The sequence below is a fragment of the Carassius auratus genome, unplaced genomic scaffold, assembly GCF_003368295.1.
Source record: "Carassius auratus strain Wakin unplaced genomic scaffold, ASM336829v1 scaf_tig00037141, whole genome shotgun sequence".
Taxonomy (NCBI): Eukaryota; Metazoa; Chordata; class Actinopteri; order Cypriniformes; family Cyprinidae; genus Carassius; species Carassius auratus.
In genome coordinates this window covers 39453-57595 of record NW_020526358.1, presented here as the reverse complement: position 1 = coordinate 57595, position 18143 = coordinate 39453, and the positions used below count along the sequence as shown (strand labels likewise).

General features: G+C 36.4%; 2 protein-coding genes across 5 annotated transcripts in view; both read right to left on the bottom strand.

Annotated features, from left to right (window-relative positions):
- Nucleotides 1-9808, bottom strand: part of LOC113082904 (serine-rich adhesin for platelets-like) — a 41979-nt gene extending 32171 nt beyond the window's left edge. The window contains exons 1-7 of the mRNA XM_026254321.1: nt 9676-9808; nt 9224-9408; nt 8784-9119; nt 1203-1295; nt 1028-1126; nt 751-818; nt 361-619 (exon numbers count right to left, since the gene is read on the bottom strand). Of these exons, the coding sequence (XP_026110106.1) occupies nt 361-619; nt 751-818; nt 1028-1126; nt 1203-1295; nt 8784-9119; nt 9224-9263 (895 nt within the window). The 5' untranslated portion in view covers nt 9264-9408; nt 9676-9808. The remainder of the gene's footprint in view (nt 1-360; nt 620-750; nt 819-1027; nt 1127-1202; nt 1296-8783; nt 9120-9223; nt 9409-9675) is intronic.
- A 268-nt stretch (nt 9809-10076) lies between these two features.
- Nucleotides 10077-12938, bottom strand: LOC113082909 (uncharacterized). 4 transcript variants are annotated; one of them, XM_026254325.1, is made up of 7 exons: nt 12806-12938; nt 12345-12665; nt 11702-12034; nt 11380-11502; nt 11205-11303; nt 11060-11103; nt 10077-10928 (listed from the first exon to the last, which is right to left on the bottom strand). In XM_026254325.1, exons 1-7 carry the CDS (start codon nt 12843-12845, stop codon nt 10773-10775), a joined length of 1116 nt encoding a protein of 371 aa, XP_026110110.1. In that variant the 5' UTR covers nt 12846-12938; the 3' UTR covers nt 10077-10772. The 4 variants fall into 4 exon arrangements, with proteins under 4 accessions (XP_026110110.1, XP_026110113.1, XP_026110114.1 ...); XM_026254328.1 differs by having other exon boundaries at nt 11419-11502; XM_026254329.1 differs by having other exon boundaries at nt 11380-11418.
- Between the last annotated feature and the right edge of the window lie 5205 nt (nt 12939-18143).

Here is an 18143-nt window from a genome sequence, read left to right as displayed (position 1 = left end):
TGATACATAACACTTCACCTTTCAATCAGACAAAAAAGCTTTTCCTCACACTGAATCACAAGGTCACGATAAATAAGGTATGAGTCCACTCTTTTTATTCACATATCATTTTTCACATTCAATATTTTTTTCAAAGCAGCTTTACAGAAAATCACACATTAACACGTTAAGTGTTAAATACACAAGTGACAAACTGTAGCAGAAGTTTATGTATCAGATTTGGAAGAAACAGTTGAAACTCATCTGGAGGAAACCATTTTTCTCTGACATTAGCTGTTTATGCAGTACATGGGTCATTTGATGCCTGGTCATCAGTAAAGTCCATCATTGTGTTACAAACATTCTCTGCTGTGTGTCGTCAGTCAGTGAGATGATTGACAGCAGCGTATTCACTGTAATCCTGATTATTCCTCAATCTAACACTGTCAGGACAGTTCGGATTCTTCTGGAAATCAACCACGGAGTAATTCAGATCCACAGCAGATGTGATGAAGATCTGAGAGTCACCGGTGTCTTTCTGAACTGTAGCGTAAACACAGTCAGGAGAAACAGAGGGGTTTATGGGTAACTGTTTGTGAGTGTGTTTATTCTCCTCATAATCACAACCAGTGTGAGAAACCTGCAGAGAGACAGAAAACTGTTTTTATTTCATTATTAAATTAATAAATGTACTGTAAATATTAATTAATATTAACAGCTCTAGAATTATGTATCTTTTATTAATCAAAACAAAGACAATTTTCCAATCACAGTTATTGTACTAACAGTTTTACTGTTTCCAGTTGTCACATGAGAACTTCTGGAGGAAGAATCAGCGTCTGTCAAAGACAAACATTATATCAACCTCAACCTTGAATGTCTCTATTTTTGCCAATTTGTAGTTGTTTCAGCAGTACATTTTCATTAAGCTGTTTTGAGAAAAAAAGAATACTAAAACTGAGAATGTCAATGCACCATTTTGAAATGTGCAACATGAAAAAAAATTGAAAAGAGAAAAGTCTTTTAAAGAAAGTAAAAGGAGTTTTACTGTGCGACTGACGCCTCCTCCAGAGAGTCACGGTCACTATCAGAATCACAGTGAAGATCAGAAGCAGAAGCACAGACACACTGATGATCAGAAGAGAGCCTGAAAACACCAGAGATTCACTCAATCACTCTCAAGAGCAAAACTGACCGACTGACAGAAAACAGTGAGTCTGTACCTGTTATAGGAGACACAGATGAGACCAGTGGAGAGTCACCTGATGAGAAAGATGAAGATGATGAAGAAGATGATGATCTGTGATAGTTTGTCTCTAAATCACAGAAGAGGCAGTGTCACTAGCAAGAAAACAAAAATGTTTTTTTTTTTCTATTTCACTTCCCTTTTCTCACAGACTCTGAATGTCTTTCACTCCTTTCTGACCAATCAGGAATGTCTCACACACAAAACCACAAAGAAACAACTTGTGCTTTTCAGCAACTTTACACTCTCAGGAAGAGTTTTAAGTAAATGTAAGCAATGATCCACGGCTAGGTGCGGATGAAACTATTTTAGCCAAATAAATGACAGCCATATCACCCTGGAGCCCAAGACCGGTTGGCCACTGAAGCTAAGCAGGGCTGAGCCTGTTCAGTACCTGGATGGGAGACCTCCTGGGAAAACTAGGTTGCTGCTGGAAGAGGTCTAGTGAGGCCAGCAGGGGGTGCTCCTCCTGTAGTCTGTGTGTCCTAGCGCCCCAGTGTAGTGATGGGGACACTATACTGTCAACAAGCACCGTCCTTTGGATGAGACGTTAAACTGAGGTCCTGACTCTCTGTGGTCATTAAAAATCCCAGGATGTCTTTTGAAAAGAGTAAAGGTGTGACCTCGGCATCCTGGCTCAATTCACACATTGGCCTCTGACCATCATGGCCTCCTAACAATCCCCGTATCTGCCGATTGGCTTCATCACTCTGTGTCCTCTCCACCAGTAAGCTGGTGTGTGGTGGGCGTTCTGGCACAATATGGTTCTCATCACATCATCCAGGTGAATGCTACACACTGGTGGTGGATGAGGAGATACCCCCTGACTATGTAAAGCGCTTTGAGTGTCTAGCAAAGCACTATATAAATGTAAGAAATTATTATTATTATTATTATTATTATTATTATTAAATTCCTGACGCAAAGCAGAAAATCCCTAGCCACGCATAATTCCACGAACACCAAAATGGAAAAGTTAAAGGTGCCACTTTCAGAAGGTGTTTGAACACAATTTTGTGGCCACAGTGTGTGAGGACAACCAGCCTATAATGGTAAAAATCCACCCACTGATTTTTTTTTTTTTATAATCCCAATAATTCATAAACGGTCTCGCCACATAAGCAGTTACAGGTTTCTCACTACTGTAAAAAAAAAAAAAAACGTTGCGTCAACTTAAAAAAAATAAGGCAATTTATCGCACGCACTTTTTTGAGTAAACTTAACAAAGAGGACCAAAGTCCACCCAACTTAAAATAATAACTTAATATCACAAGTTGTCACAACATAAATAGTCATGTTAACCTAAAAAATATCAGAACAGATTTTTCTATTATCTACATTTAGCTGACGCTTTTGTCCAAAAAAGGGTCACACAACTCTGGAGCAACTAGGCGTTAAGTGTCTTGCTCAGGGACACATTGGTCTCTTACAGTGGATTTGAACTCGGGGTCTCTCACACCAAAGGCATGTGTCTCATCCACTGCACCAACACCACCATCAACAAAGTTTGTGTCCAAAGCACAAGGACGTACCAAGTCTTGTATATTAACTTCTTTACTCAAAGCATTTTACACTGAACTCAACACATGGTACACTGTTAGCAATTGATGTAATTTTACAATATATTTTACAACAATGCACTGTATTCATGGTTTTTATTGTAAATGCAAATGCATGATGGAAAATTGATGGACAGTCCTGTAATATTATTGTAACTACACTGTAGAAGCATTATTTTACAGACACCACAAAGCATTGTGGGATAGCACTTTGTGGTACTTTTCTTATAACATAAAAAGTCCAGTTTTCTTAACGTTAAAATAAACTTTTTAAAAGGTATGATGTTTCTCAAACATTCTTTCAACTTAATGTTGATTTAAAAATTCAACATTCTAGGAACGTTGATTTGTAATAGTCCAAGAAAACATAAAAAGGTCCAGTTTCCATATTAGTATAACGTTATTTTAAGGTTAGTTAAATGTTCCTGCAACGTTCTCTCAGTCATTCAATCACCTGCTGTGATCAAAAAAGCAAGAAAGAAAGAGAAATAAGAACACAAACTACAACTTTCTTCAGCCACAGTCTTAGGTGAACTGAAGATACAAGACTTTAAATCTCTCAAGATCTGAATAAACAACTCCACAAACAGCATTACCAGCTTCACTTGTAGTGATACTAACCAGAATGATTTTATTTCTGTCATGCATCTACAGAAATTATTATCGATAATTCACAGAGGTTAAGATGTTGATGTCTTAATTAAAATGTTATTTTGAGATCACCATCATAGAGATCAGGGTTTGTTTCAGTTGTGCTCTTGACAATCAACTTTTAATGCTATACTTTTTTCTGCAGTGGATGTTATTTTCAGAAAACATTTCTGCATATATAAAGCAGATCAACAAGTCTGTTTTAATAACAACCAACTGATTGCACTAAAATGGTTTAAATGAACAAACTGACATAAAAATAAATAATTTTAAATGCTGTTGTGCTTTGTACACTGATGTTTAACAGTGAATAAATATTGTTTTTTCTAACTTTTTGTTAAAAACATGTTTTAGATTCTTTATACACTCACAGACATCAACATTTGCCGTATTAAACACAACAATGGTGACATGTTTAATGCCAGCATACAAAACATGTTCATAGCTCCCAGCAAGCATTATTGCAAAATAAAAAAAATAAAAAAAAAAATCGGGATTTTCTCCACTGTTGAGGATTGTATGACAACAATACAAAATACAACATTTTATTGTATTAATGTTACTGTGATCAAAGCAACACTGTTGTATATACACATAATTTTATTGTATTAAATCAACATTATATTTCTTGTATATTGTTTGCTGTAAATTCACGGCAATTAGTTGCCAGGAGTTTCCTGTAAAAATACAATACATTCTTAACAGTGTACATAATGCATGTTAAATAAATCCAATGTTAATTATACCGTAATACGTCAGCAGTCTTGTGGCATGAAGTCACATCTATTTAACATTTTTGTTTGTTTTTAAAGGAAATATTACGTGAAAATTACTATATTGCGTATTTTAACATCAACCTAATCCACTGGGCAGTTACGACCAGTGGACGTCTTTTTATGTCTTTTGTACGTCCGGTATAGACGTTCACAGATCCTCCTTATAAGGTTTTGTGACTTTATTTTCTGTCAGATATCTAGAGAAGCTTTTATTGAGAATTAACAGAGGTTTAAATGTTGATATTTGATTAATTTGAAGTCACCATTGTGGTGATCAGTGTTTGGTTTATTTGGGATCTTGGTCCAGTTACTTCTTGTGTTAGCTTGTTTCTTGTTGCTGTAACGGTTTATTTTAAAACACTGTTTTTGTGGCGAAGAAAGACCAAAATAAATGAGCTCTTTGTTGGTATTGAGAAAGTCATCACATAATAAGTATTTGAGATCATGGCAAAGAAAGACCAAATTAAATGAGCTCTTTGTTGGTATTGAGAAAGTAATCACATAATAAGTATTTGAGATCATAAAATAAGTTTTGTTTGATATTTTTAAAAGGAACCAAGAGCAAAATACTTATTTAGATGATGGACAAAATGAATACGTTTGAAATAATTTGAGTAAAAGGGTCACATACTAACACACACAGACTTCTAGATTTAGCATATGCATCACAACAACGGTGACAAACAAAAGAGCTCCATAGCACAAACTCATCCTTATTTGTTGTGATGCATATCCAAAATATTGATGTCTGTTTGTGATGACTTGACTGCTTTTCTAAAAGTAAGTACATTATTTTATCTTTAAGGTTTCTATTCATAAAAATAAATCCATAGTTGCAACAATATATTAACATTTTATTTTGCTATAATTTGTCACCGTTGAAAGCAAGATGTGCAGTGTACTCTTGATCTCAATGCTTTCTACCACAAAAACAGTGTTTTAAAATACACAAGTTACAGCAGCAAGAGACAAACTAACACAGAAGTAACTGGACCAAGATCACAACTAAACCAAACACTTTCCACCACAGTTGTGACTTCAAATGAATCAAGTATCAACATTTAAACCTCTGTTAATTCTCAATAAGAGCTTCTCTACAACTGACTTCAGACACAGACTTAGATGACATTGACTGAAATAAAATACATGAAATCTCTCAATATCTTATGAAACTACCCCACAAACAGCATCACCAGCTCCACTTATTAATAACCAGACTGACTTTATTTCTGTCAGACGTCTACAGAAGATCTTATTGAGAATGAACTAAGGTTTAGATGTTGGTTTATTGTTTCATTTGAAGTAACCATGTTAGAGATCAGTGTTTGCTTTAGTTGGGCTCTTGACCCTTGATTTCTGTCTTAGTCTTTTTTCTGGCTGTTATAACCGTGTGTTTCTAAATCACATTTGTTGTAACTCAAAAGCCCAGAAGAAATGCCATCAGGTGTTCACCTGTGCCTAGGTGTAGGTTGTTATACTTTATATAGGTGATGATAATTATTCATTATTGTTCACAAATATTGATCTGTCTTATCGGAGTCTAATCTCTGAAACAAATGTGTAATTAGTAGAAGAGGACCTAATAAAAATGACACTAAGAGCCAGTGATTCTGTGATAGTTAATATAACTTCATAAACATTTTGTACACATACATTTGTCTTCTATTCCAGTAGTTGGTCAAACACAGTCATCAATAATCAGAATATGAACCTCAACAATGGTGACAAAAAAACATGCTGCAATGCAAAATATTGTAGTAAAAATACTCATCCATGGCTCCCAGCATGCTCTGCAGCATTTTTTTTTTTTTATGGTCACCATTGTTGAGGTTCATATTCTGATTATTGATGTCTTTGTGTGACTGTTTGACACTGTAGAAGACCACACTGTTTGGAAAGTCTTTGTATTAACTGATTATTACAGAACCACTGGCTTTCGAATCACTTTTACTATAATAAATCAAATTACACAACACTTATTCCATCAGAGATTAGACTCCTAGCAGTTCAGTAATTGATGATTATCATCAGCAATATAAAGTAAAACAACCTACATCTAGGCACAGGTGAACACCTGATGGCATTTCTTCTGGGCTTTTGAGTTACAACAAATGCGTTTTAGAAACACACGGTTATAACAGCCAGAGAAAAGACTAAGACAGAAATCAAGGGTCAAGACCCCAACTAAAGCAGACACTGATCTCTAACATGGTTACTTCAAATGAAACAATAAATCAACATCTAAACCTTAGTTCATTCTCAATAAGATCTTCTGTAGACGTCTGACAGAAATAAAGTCAGTCTGGTTATTAATAAGTGGAGCTGGTGATGCTGTTTGTGGGGTTGTTTAATCAGATCTTGAGAGATTTCATGTATTTTATTTCAGTTGATTTCATCTAAGGCTGTGTCTGAAGTCAGTTGTAGTAGTTCTTGTGTTTCTCTTTTCTTCAGTGATTCTGTTTGTTAACAGCAGCTGTTCATCACTAATTCTCAATCAGCACTTAGTTAATCACTTAATCACTTGAATGCAAAGTTTTAAAACTTACAGGGTTTAAATCAAGGCAATCTGTTTACTCAAACGGTTTGAGTTAAGTTAACTTGTCGGGTTTTACAGTGTAGATATCTGACATAAATAAAGTCACAGAACCTTGTAAGGAGGATCTATGAACGTCTATATCGGATGTACAGAGGACATAAAAAACATTTAAAAAATCCTCAGTGGACGTCTTTTCAATGTCTGCAAACACATAAAAAGAAGTCTACTGGACGTAACTTTGTCCAGTGGGTTAGGTTAATGTTAAAATACGTAATATAGTAATTTTCACATAAAAGTTAATTTAAAAACAAAAATGTTAAATACATGTGACTTCATGCCACAAGACTGCTAACGTATTAAAGTATAATTAACACTGGATTTATTTAACATGCATTATGTACCATGTGTTGAGTTCAGTAAAGTAAGTGAGTAAAGAAGTTAATATACAAGACTTGGTATGTCCATAAAAAAAAAAAAAAAAGTTAATTGACCCGTGTTATGGTCTTTTATTTATTTAGACTCTTTGAATAATATAAACCAAAATGTGTATATTTATAGATGGTGGTGTTGGTGCGGTGGATAAGGCTCATGCCTTTGGTGTGAGAGAACCGGGTTCAAATCCACTGTAAGAGACCACTATGTCCCTGAGCAAGACACTTAACCCCTAGCTGCTCCAGAGGTGTGCAACCTCTGACATATGTAGCAACTATAAGTTGCTTTGGACAAAAGCATCAGCTAAATGTAGATAATAGGCCTTGTGTTCAATAAAAATAATTGTTCTGATTTTTTTAGGTTAACATGACTATTTATGTTGTGACAACTTGTGATATTAAGTTATTATTTTAAGTTGGGTGGACTTTAGTCCCCGTTTGTTAAGTTTACTCAAAAAAAAAAAAAAAAAACGCTTGCAATAAGTTGCCTTATTTTTTTAAGTTGACACAACTTTCTTTTTTTTTTTTTTACAGTGCATAGTCATTGAAAGTCCCGTCCATTTGTGACGCTCTCTGTCCTATTAGCATATACACAGACCTGAGTGAGTTGCAGCGGTACACCATTACTGCACTCTTTGCTGTAGCTTCGGGAGATGCAATGTCAGTGTCAAAGAGCCATTAAAAGTGTTGTGTGTTGGGATGCCCCAACGAACATAAGAGTCTCCGTAGACCGCTGGGGACACGGTGGTAAACTTCAATTTGGAAGAAAATGTCCCAGAATAAAAAAAAAAAAAAGTCCTATACATTTGTGCTAACAAATGAGGGTCAGTTCAACGCTGGAGTTGAGGGAAAGATACCAACACTTTGTGCGCAATCACAGACCAACATCAAGTAAACATCACACATAATATTTTGTTTTCCAAAACATCTTCTTGGCTCTCTGTAAAGCTAATGTCGCTAAAGCTACCATTTAATCTGCCTGCTTTCAATAATGCTGCCTTCATATTCTACCAGAATGATCTTGAATATGAATGTGGTTGTTAAAAATTGGAAGAACTGTGACGACAGTAACATGGTCACCACCAGTTTAACTGTAACACCGGTATACCCACAAGAATGATCACTTGAAGCTCCACCGGGGGTGCCAGGTTTTCACAGCAAAACGCGCCCAATTGCTACTCAAAACTAGCCCAATCACTTGTTTGGTTGGATTCCCCAGGTGAAATTCAGTTATTGAGGTTGATTAAACCGTGAGTATACAGCACACTTGGCAACACTGACTACTCCACACTCGCCCTGAACAGTGAGGTGGGTTAAAACAGCTAAATTTAATTTAAAGGGGACAAAAACAATTAACAGCGCATTTTGGCTCATACCCTAAAAGTGGCAATTTCCACAAGCTCTAAAAAAATGTAAAGCTGGTATTCATGCTTTGATTAAAAAAATATATATATATCTTAATTGTATATATATCTTAATTGTGGTTTGTTATTTTATATGGGCTATTATATAGTTCTGGGATAAAATACAATAGCTTCATTAGGATTACACTAGTGTGCTCATATTGTGGAGATCATCGTGGGTTTGAGAGTATCAGTTACTCACCTGTTACAACATTCAGCTTCACTTCAGTGTAGGAATCTATTCCTAAATGATCAACTGCACACTGGTACGTCCCAGAATCCTGTTCTCTCAGATCTCTGATGGTCACAGTGAAAACTGCTGCACTTGTGTCATCATACAGAGAGAATCTTCCAGAATCAACCCATTTATTTTTCTCTTCAGTCTTGATGAGATCAGAGCACCATCTAGTCAATGATGTAACTGGCTTCTGTCCTCTACAAAAATACTTGTTATTGTCTGTATATCCTCTATCATATCTGCATGAGATGCTGACTCCTCCTCCTGAATATCCTGTCACACTGATGGAGCTCAACACACCTACAACAAATCAGCATCTTAATACAACACTCTGGTTATGTTAATTACAAGGCTTAAATAAGGCGAAAGTTCAAATGCTTTCATAAGTTCCGTCTGACTCTCACCAGGAATCATCAGCAGAGTGAAAGTCCAGATGATCTTCATTTCTTCTCTCTTACACAATGATCTTTTCTGTTGTTAGTAGAGTCAGTTCTTCTGAAGCTCTCGATGTGTGTTCAGATGAGTTTTAGTGTTTCTTTCCTGGTCACATGTTAAACATGAACAGATAAATGTGACTTCCACTATATATCTGCCACAGATAGAGAGGGAGAGAGAATAATAAAGCGGGAAGTGAAAATAAAAAGATTGACACATATCCAATCTGCAGCGTTTAACTACACGTCTCTGATTGTTTCAGTTTTACTGGTCTATATATCACAGTGAGATAGTTACACTTTAAAATCCCCTATATTTTTCATTCATTATTTACATTCTTATTTAATTTAATAAACATAATAACATATGTAATAATTTTAGACATAACAAAAAGTGAATTCACGTTCATAAAACTAGTCACCTGTGGAATAAAACTCTTCGTATTTGTTTGAATGACTCTTTTGCTCTTTGAGTTTCTTCAGTGAATCTGGTCTTCACAGGGAGGGACAGCATAACCTGATTTTACCAAGTGAGACATGTTCCTGGGACAACATCGTTGTTGACCCTGGAACAACATTGTGATTAACCAATCAGATTTGAAGAACCAGTTTATAGATTTTGTGAAGTTTATGCTTAAAATCAGTGTATGCTGCTTGTACATCAGTGTCATTCATCTATCATTTCCTCTGATTTTAGGGATTACTCATGGTTAAGGTTAGGTTTAGGTGTAGGGATATGGTTAAGAATATATTTTTGGAGTAAAATGTTTTTCCAGGGTCAACAAAATATGTTGACCTAGGAACACATCGGACTTGGCAAAATCAGGACGTGCGGGAGGGACATCAGCAGACACATACCAAACACATCAGATTGAAACATAAGTGAAAGAAGAAATGAAAGTGTTAAGGACTGAGAGTCCAGCGGCTCCCTCTGGTGTTCAGATGATGTTCAGCACCATGGACAGCGACTCAGATTCAACACAAACACTACCACAGTCTGTCCAGATGGTGACATTACACCTCATAAAACATAATGCAGAATAACTGACCTTCAGGAGCTGTTTAACTGAAACATAAACCAAATCATGATACAGTTTATGAGGACAGACCTGAGCTGCTGCTGCTGAGTTTGTAAGAACAAGAGCATTAGTTACTGATCCGGTTTGATGCTAAAACAAAAATGCTGTATTGTTGTAAAGAACACTCATCCTTTATTTTGTTCACAAATACATGCCATGTTTTTAACATTGAGAAAATGACATAAATCCCTTCAGCAGGTGCAATGGATGTGTTTACCGAGCAAATAAATTAAAAACAGCAGATCGCTAACATATATTTACTGTATTCACTGGCTAATAGCTGCATGTAATGACAGACATTAATGTAAAGACAGATAATAGTTACAGGAACATCATTAGGACTGTCTGTGTCATTCAGACCCTCAGTGGATGATAATGACTGAAAGACGTGGACTTCTGCGATGTTAAAGTGTGAACGCTGTTGGACGAATCAGAAGGGTTTATTCTGGAGTAGCATAGATAGTATTAGTAGAATCAGAAGGGACTGTGGGAAATTCTGGATTAGCATAGATTGCATTAGTAGAATCAGAGGGGTTTGTGGGTAATGGTCTGTAACTATCTTCAGTTTCCTCGTAATCACAATGATAATGGGCAGCCTGGGGAGAGAAAGAGCTTTTACATATTTAATAATAAATCAGCCGTTCAATAATCAGGTACTACAATTAGTTATACATATGATAAAAACAAAAATCTTTTTTTATTTTTAAATCACATTAATTCTGCTAACCGCATCAATGTTTGCTGGTGTACAGTGAGATGAGGAATGAGCGTCTGTCGAAAATAAGCAGATGAACAAAATTGTATACCCATGTGGACCATATCACATCTCAGTGCATTTATTACTCTTTTAAAGAAAGTAAAAGGAGTTTTACTGTGCGACTGACGCCTCCTCCAGAGAGTCACGGTCACTATCAGAATCACAGTGAAGATCAGAAGCAGAAGCACAGACACACTGATGATCAGAAGAGAGCCTGAAAACACCAGAGATTCACTCAATCACTCTGAAGAGCAAAACTGACCGACTGACAGAAAACAGTCAGTCTGTACCTGTTATAGGAGACACAGATGAGACCAGTGGAGAGTCACCTGATGAGGAAGATAAGGATGAAGAAGAAGAAGATGATGATGGTGATGATGATGGTGATGTAGATATTCTGTGACTGTTTGCTTCTAAAACACAGTAAAGTATCAGTAAGTGGGCGTGCTAGAAATGTATATTTTCTCACTTACTGATACTTCACTTCCTGTTAAAGGCGCTGATGTTTTTCACACATTGCTGAACCATCAGACATGCTGACACCCCAAGCCACAAACTGCCAACTTGAAATAAAAGCATATAGAGATGCTGGTTTGTTTCATCAGTACTGACCAGTAACATTGACGAGGACTCGTGTGATGAAGCTCTTGTGTCCTGGATCAGACTGAACTCCACACCAGTATTCAGCTGAATGTTGTTGAGTCACATGACTGATGATTCCCGTCAGGAGCTGCTGCTCTCTGTCATCATACAGCTGCATCTGTCCCTCAGCGCTCCATCTTCTGCTCTCCTTCACAGACGTCTCTTCAGCACAGAGATCAGATCCAGATCTCCTGCAGACAAACTTCACATCAGCACTGTGGGATTGTGGGTATCTGCAGCTGATGTTCACAGATGCTCCTGCAGCAGCGGAGAGACTGATGCTCTTCTGACAACAATCAGCTGCTTGAGAGACAAATCAAGTTCACATTAAACACCAGATTCATCAGTTCAGCACAGAAACAGATGCATGAAACTGTAGTCTTCAGAAACTTTGACTGTAATCTTATATTCTCCAGAATCGTTCTCATTCAGTTCTCTGATAAACAGACGTAAGAGACGAGCAGATCTGTCATCATGAACAGAGAATCGACCGTCATGTGTCCATTCTGCTGCTCTGTCAGTGTTTATTAGAGGAAAACATCGATCTGCTCCAGTTTTACACACATCTCATGTTGTGGAGATCATCATTAGTTTGAGGGTCTCAGTTACTCACCAGCTACAACGTTCAGCTTCACTTCAGTTTTAGGATCATATTTTGCATAAATATCAGTCCCACAGTAGTAAATGTCAGAATCCTCTTCTCTCAGATCTCTGATGGTCACAGTGAAAACTGCTGCTCTTGTGTCGTCATACAGAGAGAATCTTCCAGAATCAACCCTTTTATTTTTAGTAGTAGTCCTGATTTGGTCTTTGCACCCTGACCACTGTCCTTTACAAAAATACTTGTTCTTGTCTGTATATCCTCTATCATATCTGCATGTGATGCTGACTCCTCCTCCTGAATATCCTGTCACACTGATGGAGCTCAACACACCTACAACAAACCAGCATCTTAATACAACAATCACATATTTATATCAGAATGAACAGAGATGAAGGTTTTTCAGAGTGAAATCATGAGCTGAAGTGAAAGTCTGTGCTGTTTCGAGTGATTTACTGAGTTCAGACTCTCACCAGGAATCATCAGCAGAGTGAAAGTCCAGATGATCTTCATTCTTCTCTCTTCTTCAGTGATCTTCTCTGTTGTTAGTAGATTCAGTTCTTCTGAAGCTCTCGATGTGTGTTCAGATGAGTTTTACTGTTTCTTTCTTGGTCACGTGTTTAACACGAACAGATGAATGTGACAGAGACGCCCAGTTCCTCTGGGGTGGGTTAAAATAAAGAAGGAAGTGAAACTGGTACTTCACACACAATTGACATGAAGCTGGAGGACACAGACAAAATAGACATATGTATAAAGCTTATTATAAAAGCAGAAAAAATATTTCCTCAGAATTAATTAAGGTTTCAAACTGTTTAAGAGTTGAATAAACAGTTTCTTGAGTGCATCACATTGATTTTAGAGAGAGTAACATCTGGTGGACAGACATGAAAACAGCAGCAGCTCTTACTGAGATGTTATTCACATTCAGCTGCTGATTATATACAATGATTTGTTATTGCATTTTTTATGGTAGATTTTAATTGTATTGCTAATTGCGTTCTTCTGGTAAAACATACAGAATATAACAGAGATACTAAATTAATCTTTGAGAAAAGAACACAATATGTGATTTATTTTAAATTAAATGAACATACTCTTGCACAGGACAGAACTGGTTTATTTGTTCAGTCTGACGGAGCTCCACATAATAACAGTGGCTCAATCCGTGTTGTGATTTTATGATCATCTGTCTGTCAGTGTTTGAAACTTTACTGAAAACAGTATTTTGTGATTAAGCTTGATTTTGAAGTTATTAATGCTATCTAGATTTTGAAGTTATTATGCGAATCTAGTCTAAAAAAAAGACTAATATCTCTCGAAGTAAAGTAAGTTGTTAAAAGAGTCATATTTGTTTGAATATTGCTTTTCACATTCAATGCTGTTTCAAAGCAGCTTTACAGAAAATCACATATTAATGTATTTAGCCTTAAATACACAAGTGACACACTGGAAATCAGAAGAAGAAAAAACTACATTAAATGTTTACATATCAGAAGAAACATAGATCTCATCTGGAGGAAACTCTGATGTTACAGTCAATGTGTATTTGCTAAATATGATCTGTTCACACATGTGTGTGTCATTTGATGATCAGTGTTTATTTCAGACACTGAATAATGAACATCTCAGACTCCTTTAAAATAAATCAGGTTCTGACACACATTCTCTGCAGAGAAGATTCAATCGATGATGATGATGAAGATGATGATGATGATGAAGATGGCGATGATGATGAAGATGATGATGAAGATGATGTTGATGATGATGATGATGATGAAGATGATGAAGATGATGTCGATGATGATGATGATGATGATGATGATGATGATGATGATGAAGAGGATGGTGAAGATCGTGATGATGTTCTTTCTGTAACATCTGCAAATAAAGCAACAAAACAATTAATTTTCTACAGGCTGATTTCTCACAGAGATCTTGAGTCACGTGTCTCATGGTAAATATAAGGGTTGCTGATGTCATTGACTACCCAGAATTCATGTTTGCTGATACAGAGACACTCAGAAACCATAAGCTGTCTGTTTGAGTTTCTGTGGCTGAAGCCTGTGGTTTCTCAGTGAATAATGAGCACACTTGAACTAGTTAAAAGCTGCAACAGCCAACACTGTAGAAATAATAAATGACCAGACAGAAAGCTACAAACTGGACTTCTAGAGTCCAGATCTAGAAAATACTGGACATTTCAAGAAAGAAATGAAGAATAAAACACACAAACACTGTCCTCTGCTTTACTCTGTGTGCAGTTTCTCACTGAGCAGAAGAGTAACATTATTCTACACAAAACTGCACTTTAACCTGCAGAGACTCTAATCATAAACCTTTAGAAGGAAACTTCCTCTTTTTATCTGTGCTTTTTGGTTTTTCTTTGTTGAATAGACAGAGCGTGTAAAAATAATATTTCTCGTACAAACCTCACTGATCACTTTCTTTACAGAGACAACCAACATGAAGACACACTGTGATCTGTTTAATAGAAGTGTAATGTCTCCTTCCTCTAATTGGGAACTTTATGGGTGACTCCCAGGATCTTTAATATGATGGGTTGTATTAACATAAATTTGTAATGCTATCTATTTCATGCGTATACCTCAATATAGCAGGTATAATGAATTACTCACCACAAAAAAAAAACAAAAACAAAAAAAAAATACCTTTTATATTTAAATCAGACTTGAATTTACTGGAATGTCAGCAATAGACAAAAATGAATAAAAAAGAATACATTATATATTCTTTAAAAAAATTTAAATTAGCAGTCGACGGTATCAAGGGTAAAAAATAAAGAATGTTTCCAACCCAATAGAATAAGTTCCTAACTGACAAATAAATAAATATCCCCTATACTTTCTGTCTGTGACACACTTTAAGATAAACTCAAACTTTGCGATCACATTAAACCAGTAACTCAGTTCAAAGTCCACTCTAATATATTCGAGATGAACTACAAAGCAAACGTTTTTATACACAATGCACACTTTCAGAGAGTTGTCTCATCTCCCACCTGTCCTTTCTCTCTCATCACATCCCGCCTCTCTTTCATATCCTTTTATCTGATAGGTTATTATTCACAATGTGTCCAATCACATTATAAAGAAAATAATAATGACAGATCCAGCAGTTTAGGTTTAGCCTGATTACATCAGACTTCGTACTTCCGTACTTCAATTTCAGTTCGCGTCTGTACTCAGTCGCAGATAGCGTACTATTTCACAGTTTTCCTCCGGCTCCAAAACAGCCGGCCAATCAACGAACAGAAGGCGGGCTGAGAGCATTGACATAGACGCAAAGCGCCAAGTTTAAGATTGTAGTTTAGGTTAGGGAAATCGAAAAAGACAGCGGACATGGAGACACGCTATTCGATCTGTTGTGGATAATATTCCCTGCATTTTCCAACTGAAGCCCGAACAAGAAGAGTGTTTGTTTCACATTTTGAATGGAGGTGATGTTGTGGCCCTACTCCCGAGTCCCGACAGGTTTTGGGAAAAGTTTAATTTATCAACTGTTACCGATCGTCAGCAAGAAACTGGGGAGGCCAAAGTCAGGCAAGGCGATAATTGTGATTGTGTCCCACTTGGTTGATCTCATGGAGGATCAGGTTAAAGAGGCAGTGAAACCTATGGGATTTAAATCCTGCCATGATTCAAAACTGAAAATACAGTTCTGAAAGGTTGAAACTAAGTGTTCGAAAACTCAAAATCTTACAAAAAAAAGTTTTGCAAGTTCGAAAAATAAGATTTGCAAGCTTGCAAAATGTAAAAAAAATAAAAATATATCTGCAAACATTATGTTGTTTTTGAGATTTCCTTCTTCAGAACTGCAACATTTTTTACGATGTTGCGCAAAGAATTTTTCAGAGTTTCAAATTTGTCAGTGTTCTCCCACTGTATTAGATTGTTTTCCAGGTTAGAAACCTTGTAAATGGTGATCTGAAAACTGGTGTGCGAATGTGTGAAAAAAAGTTTTGAAACTCTGAAAACAGAGCTTTGCAGGCTTGCAAAGTGGTTAAAAAAATTAAATCTCTTCAAACATAATTTTGTTTTTGAGTTTTCCTTCTTCAGAAGTGCAACACTGTTTTTAATGGTGTTGTGCAATCATTTTTTCAGGGTTTCGAATTTGTCACTGTTCTCCCAGTGTATAGTTTGTTTTCAAGATTTGAAACTCTGTAAATAGTGATCTGAAAACTGGTGTGCAAATAGGTGAAAAAAAGTTTTGAAACTCTGAAAACAGAGGTTCGAAAGGGCGAAACTTATTACATTACATTACATTTGCACTCCTATGCAGACTATTTTTTCAGAGCCGAGTTTACAACACCCACTTTGCGGAGATACGCTCACACAGTTGTGAGTTTGCGACTCACGTGATTTGTGGCAGTGTTGTCACGCAGCTCTGCTCTGAAACTCTGAAACTCAGACTGAGCGAAAATGAAGCTTCGCAACCTCGTAACTAAAAAAAAAAGCCTGGAGGGAGGGCCTTCTGCTCTTGGCCAATGCTTTGCTGTCTGCTGACGTACAGTCCAATCACAAGTCGTATTTACCTGAAAGGTGGGATTGACCGACTGCTCCGCCAATGACAAAAGCGCACAGGATACGCAAAATAAACCGTCCTAAAATTTAAAAAAAGGTTACCAACTTGTCGCTGGAATTCACCATACAATTGCCAGCAGCCACTAAGTTTACCACTGATAGTCCGGCGGTGCATCAGTATACACACTTTCCTCACCTGGCGACTCACTTTCCTCAACTCAGTTTCTTTTTCGCCGTCACAAACAGCGTATGAGGACAATGGAAGCAATAAAAAACAACAAATATACAAGTTCTATAACAAGTAACAAAAGCTTTTAAATAATATAATAAAGAAATACAGATAACAGATAGAATAGAAACATTACAGAGCAAGCTAGTGTTAGAGGTCTTTTTTTTTTTGCCTTTGTTAATACTAAAAGAAAACCAATAGAATACAAAAGATTAGAAAGCTTAATATTATTCATTTTTTTTTTTTAAGAATAGTGAGTGTTAGAGTTAGAGGGTCAAATACATTTGGAAAAGATCTGTTTTAAAGCTGTATATATATATATATATATATATATATATATATATATATATATATATATATATATATATATATATATATATATATATATATATATATATATATATATATATATAGTCGCGGGCTGAAGAATCACACGGCAGGCTGTGGTTGAAAGTTTAAAGCCCCGGAGGGTGTATTTATTGGTGGTTGTGTTTGTAAAGGTGCAAGGGGTGTCCGGTGCTCGTCCTCGGTGCTGCGTGATCCTGTTCGCCGGCCGGCTGAGTGCAAGGGGAATCGGTGTCCGGTGCTCAGGTGGCGGGCTGGTCGGTCACTCGCTTTCTGGAGAGATAAGATACACACCATTAGCTGGCTTTCTGCTGAAGAGCTTTCTCACCCGTGTCTTCTCGGATGCAGCTTTTGTAGTCGTCCTATGAGCGGTTTCAGCTGGGACCGATCAGCCCACGGTGATTGTGTGCAGGTGGATCTCCTCTGCCAGGGTGACGCTGATCGGTGCCCGGGACACGGCTCACAATATATATATATATATATATATATATATATATATATATATATATATATATATATATATATATATATATATATATATATATATATATATATATGCATGCATACATACATACATGCATACATACATACATACATACATACATACATACATACATACATACATACATACATACATACATACATATATATATAGGCTATACTACTTATATAATATATGAAAATACAGATTAT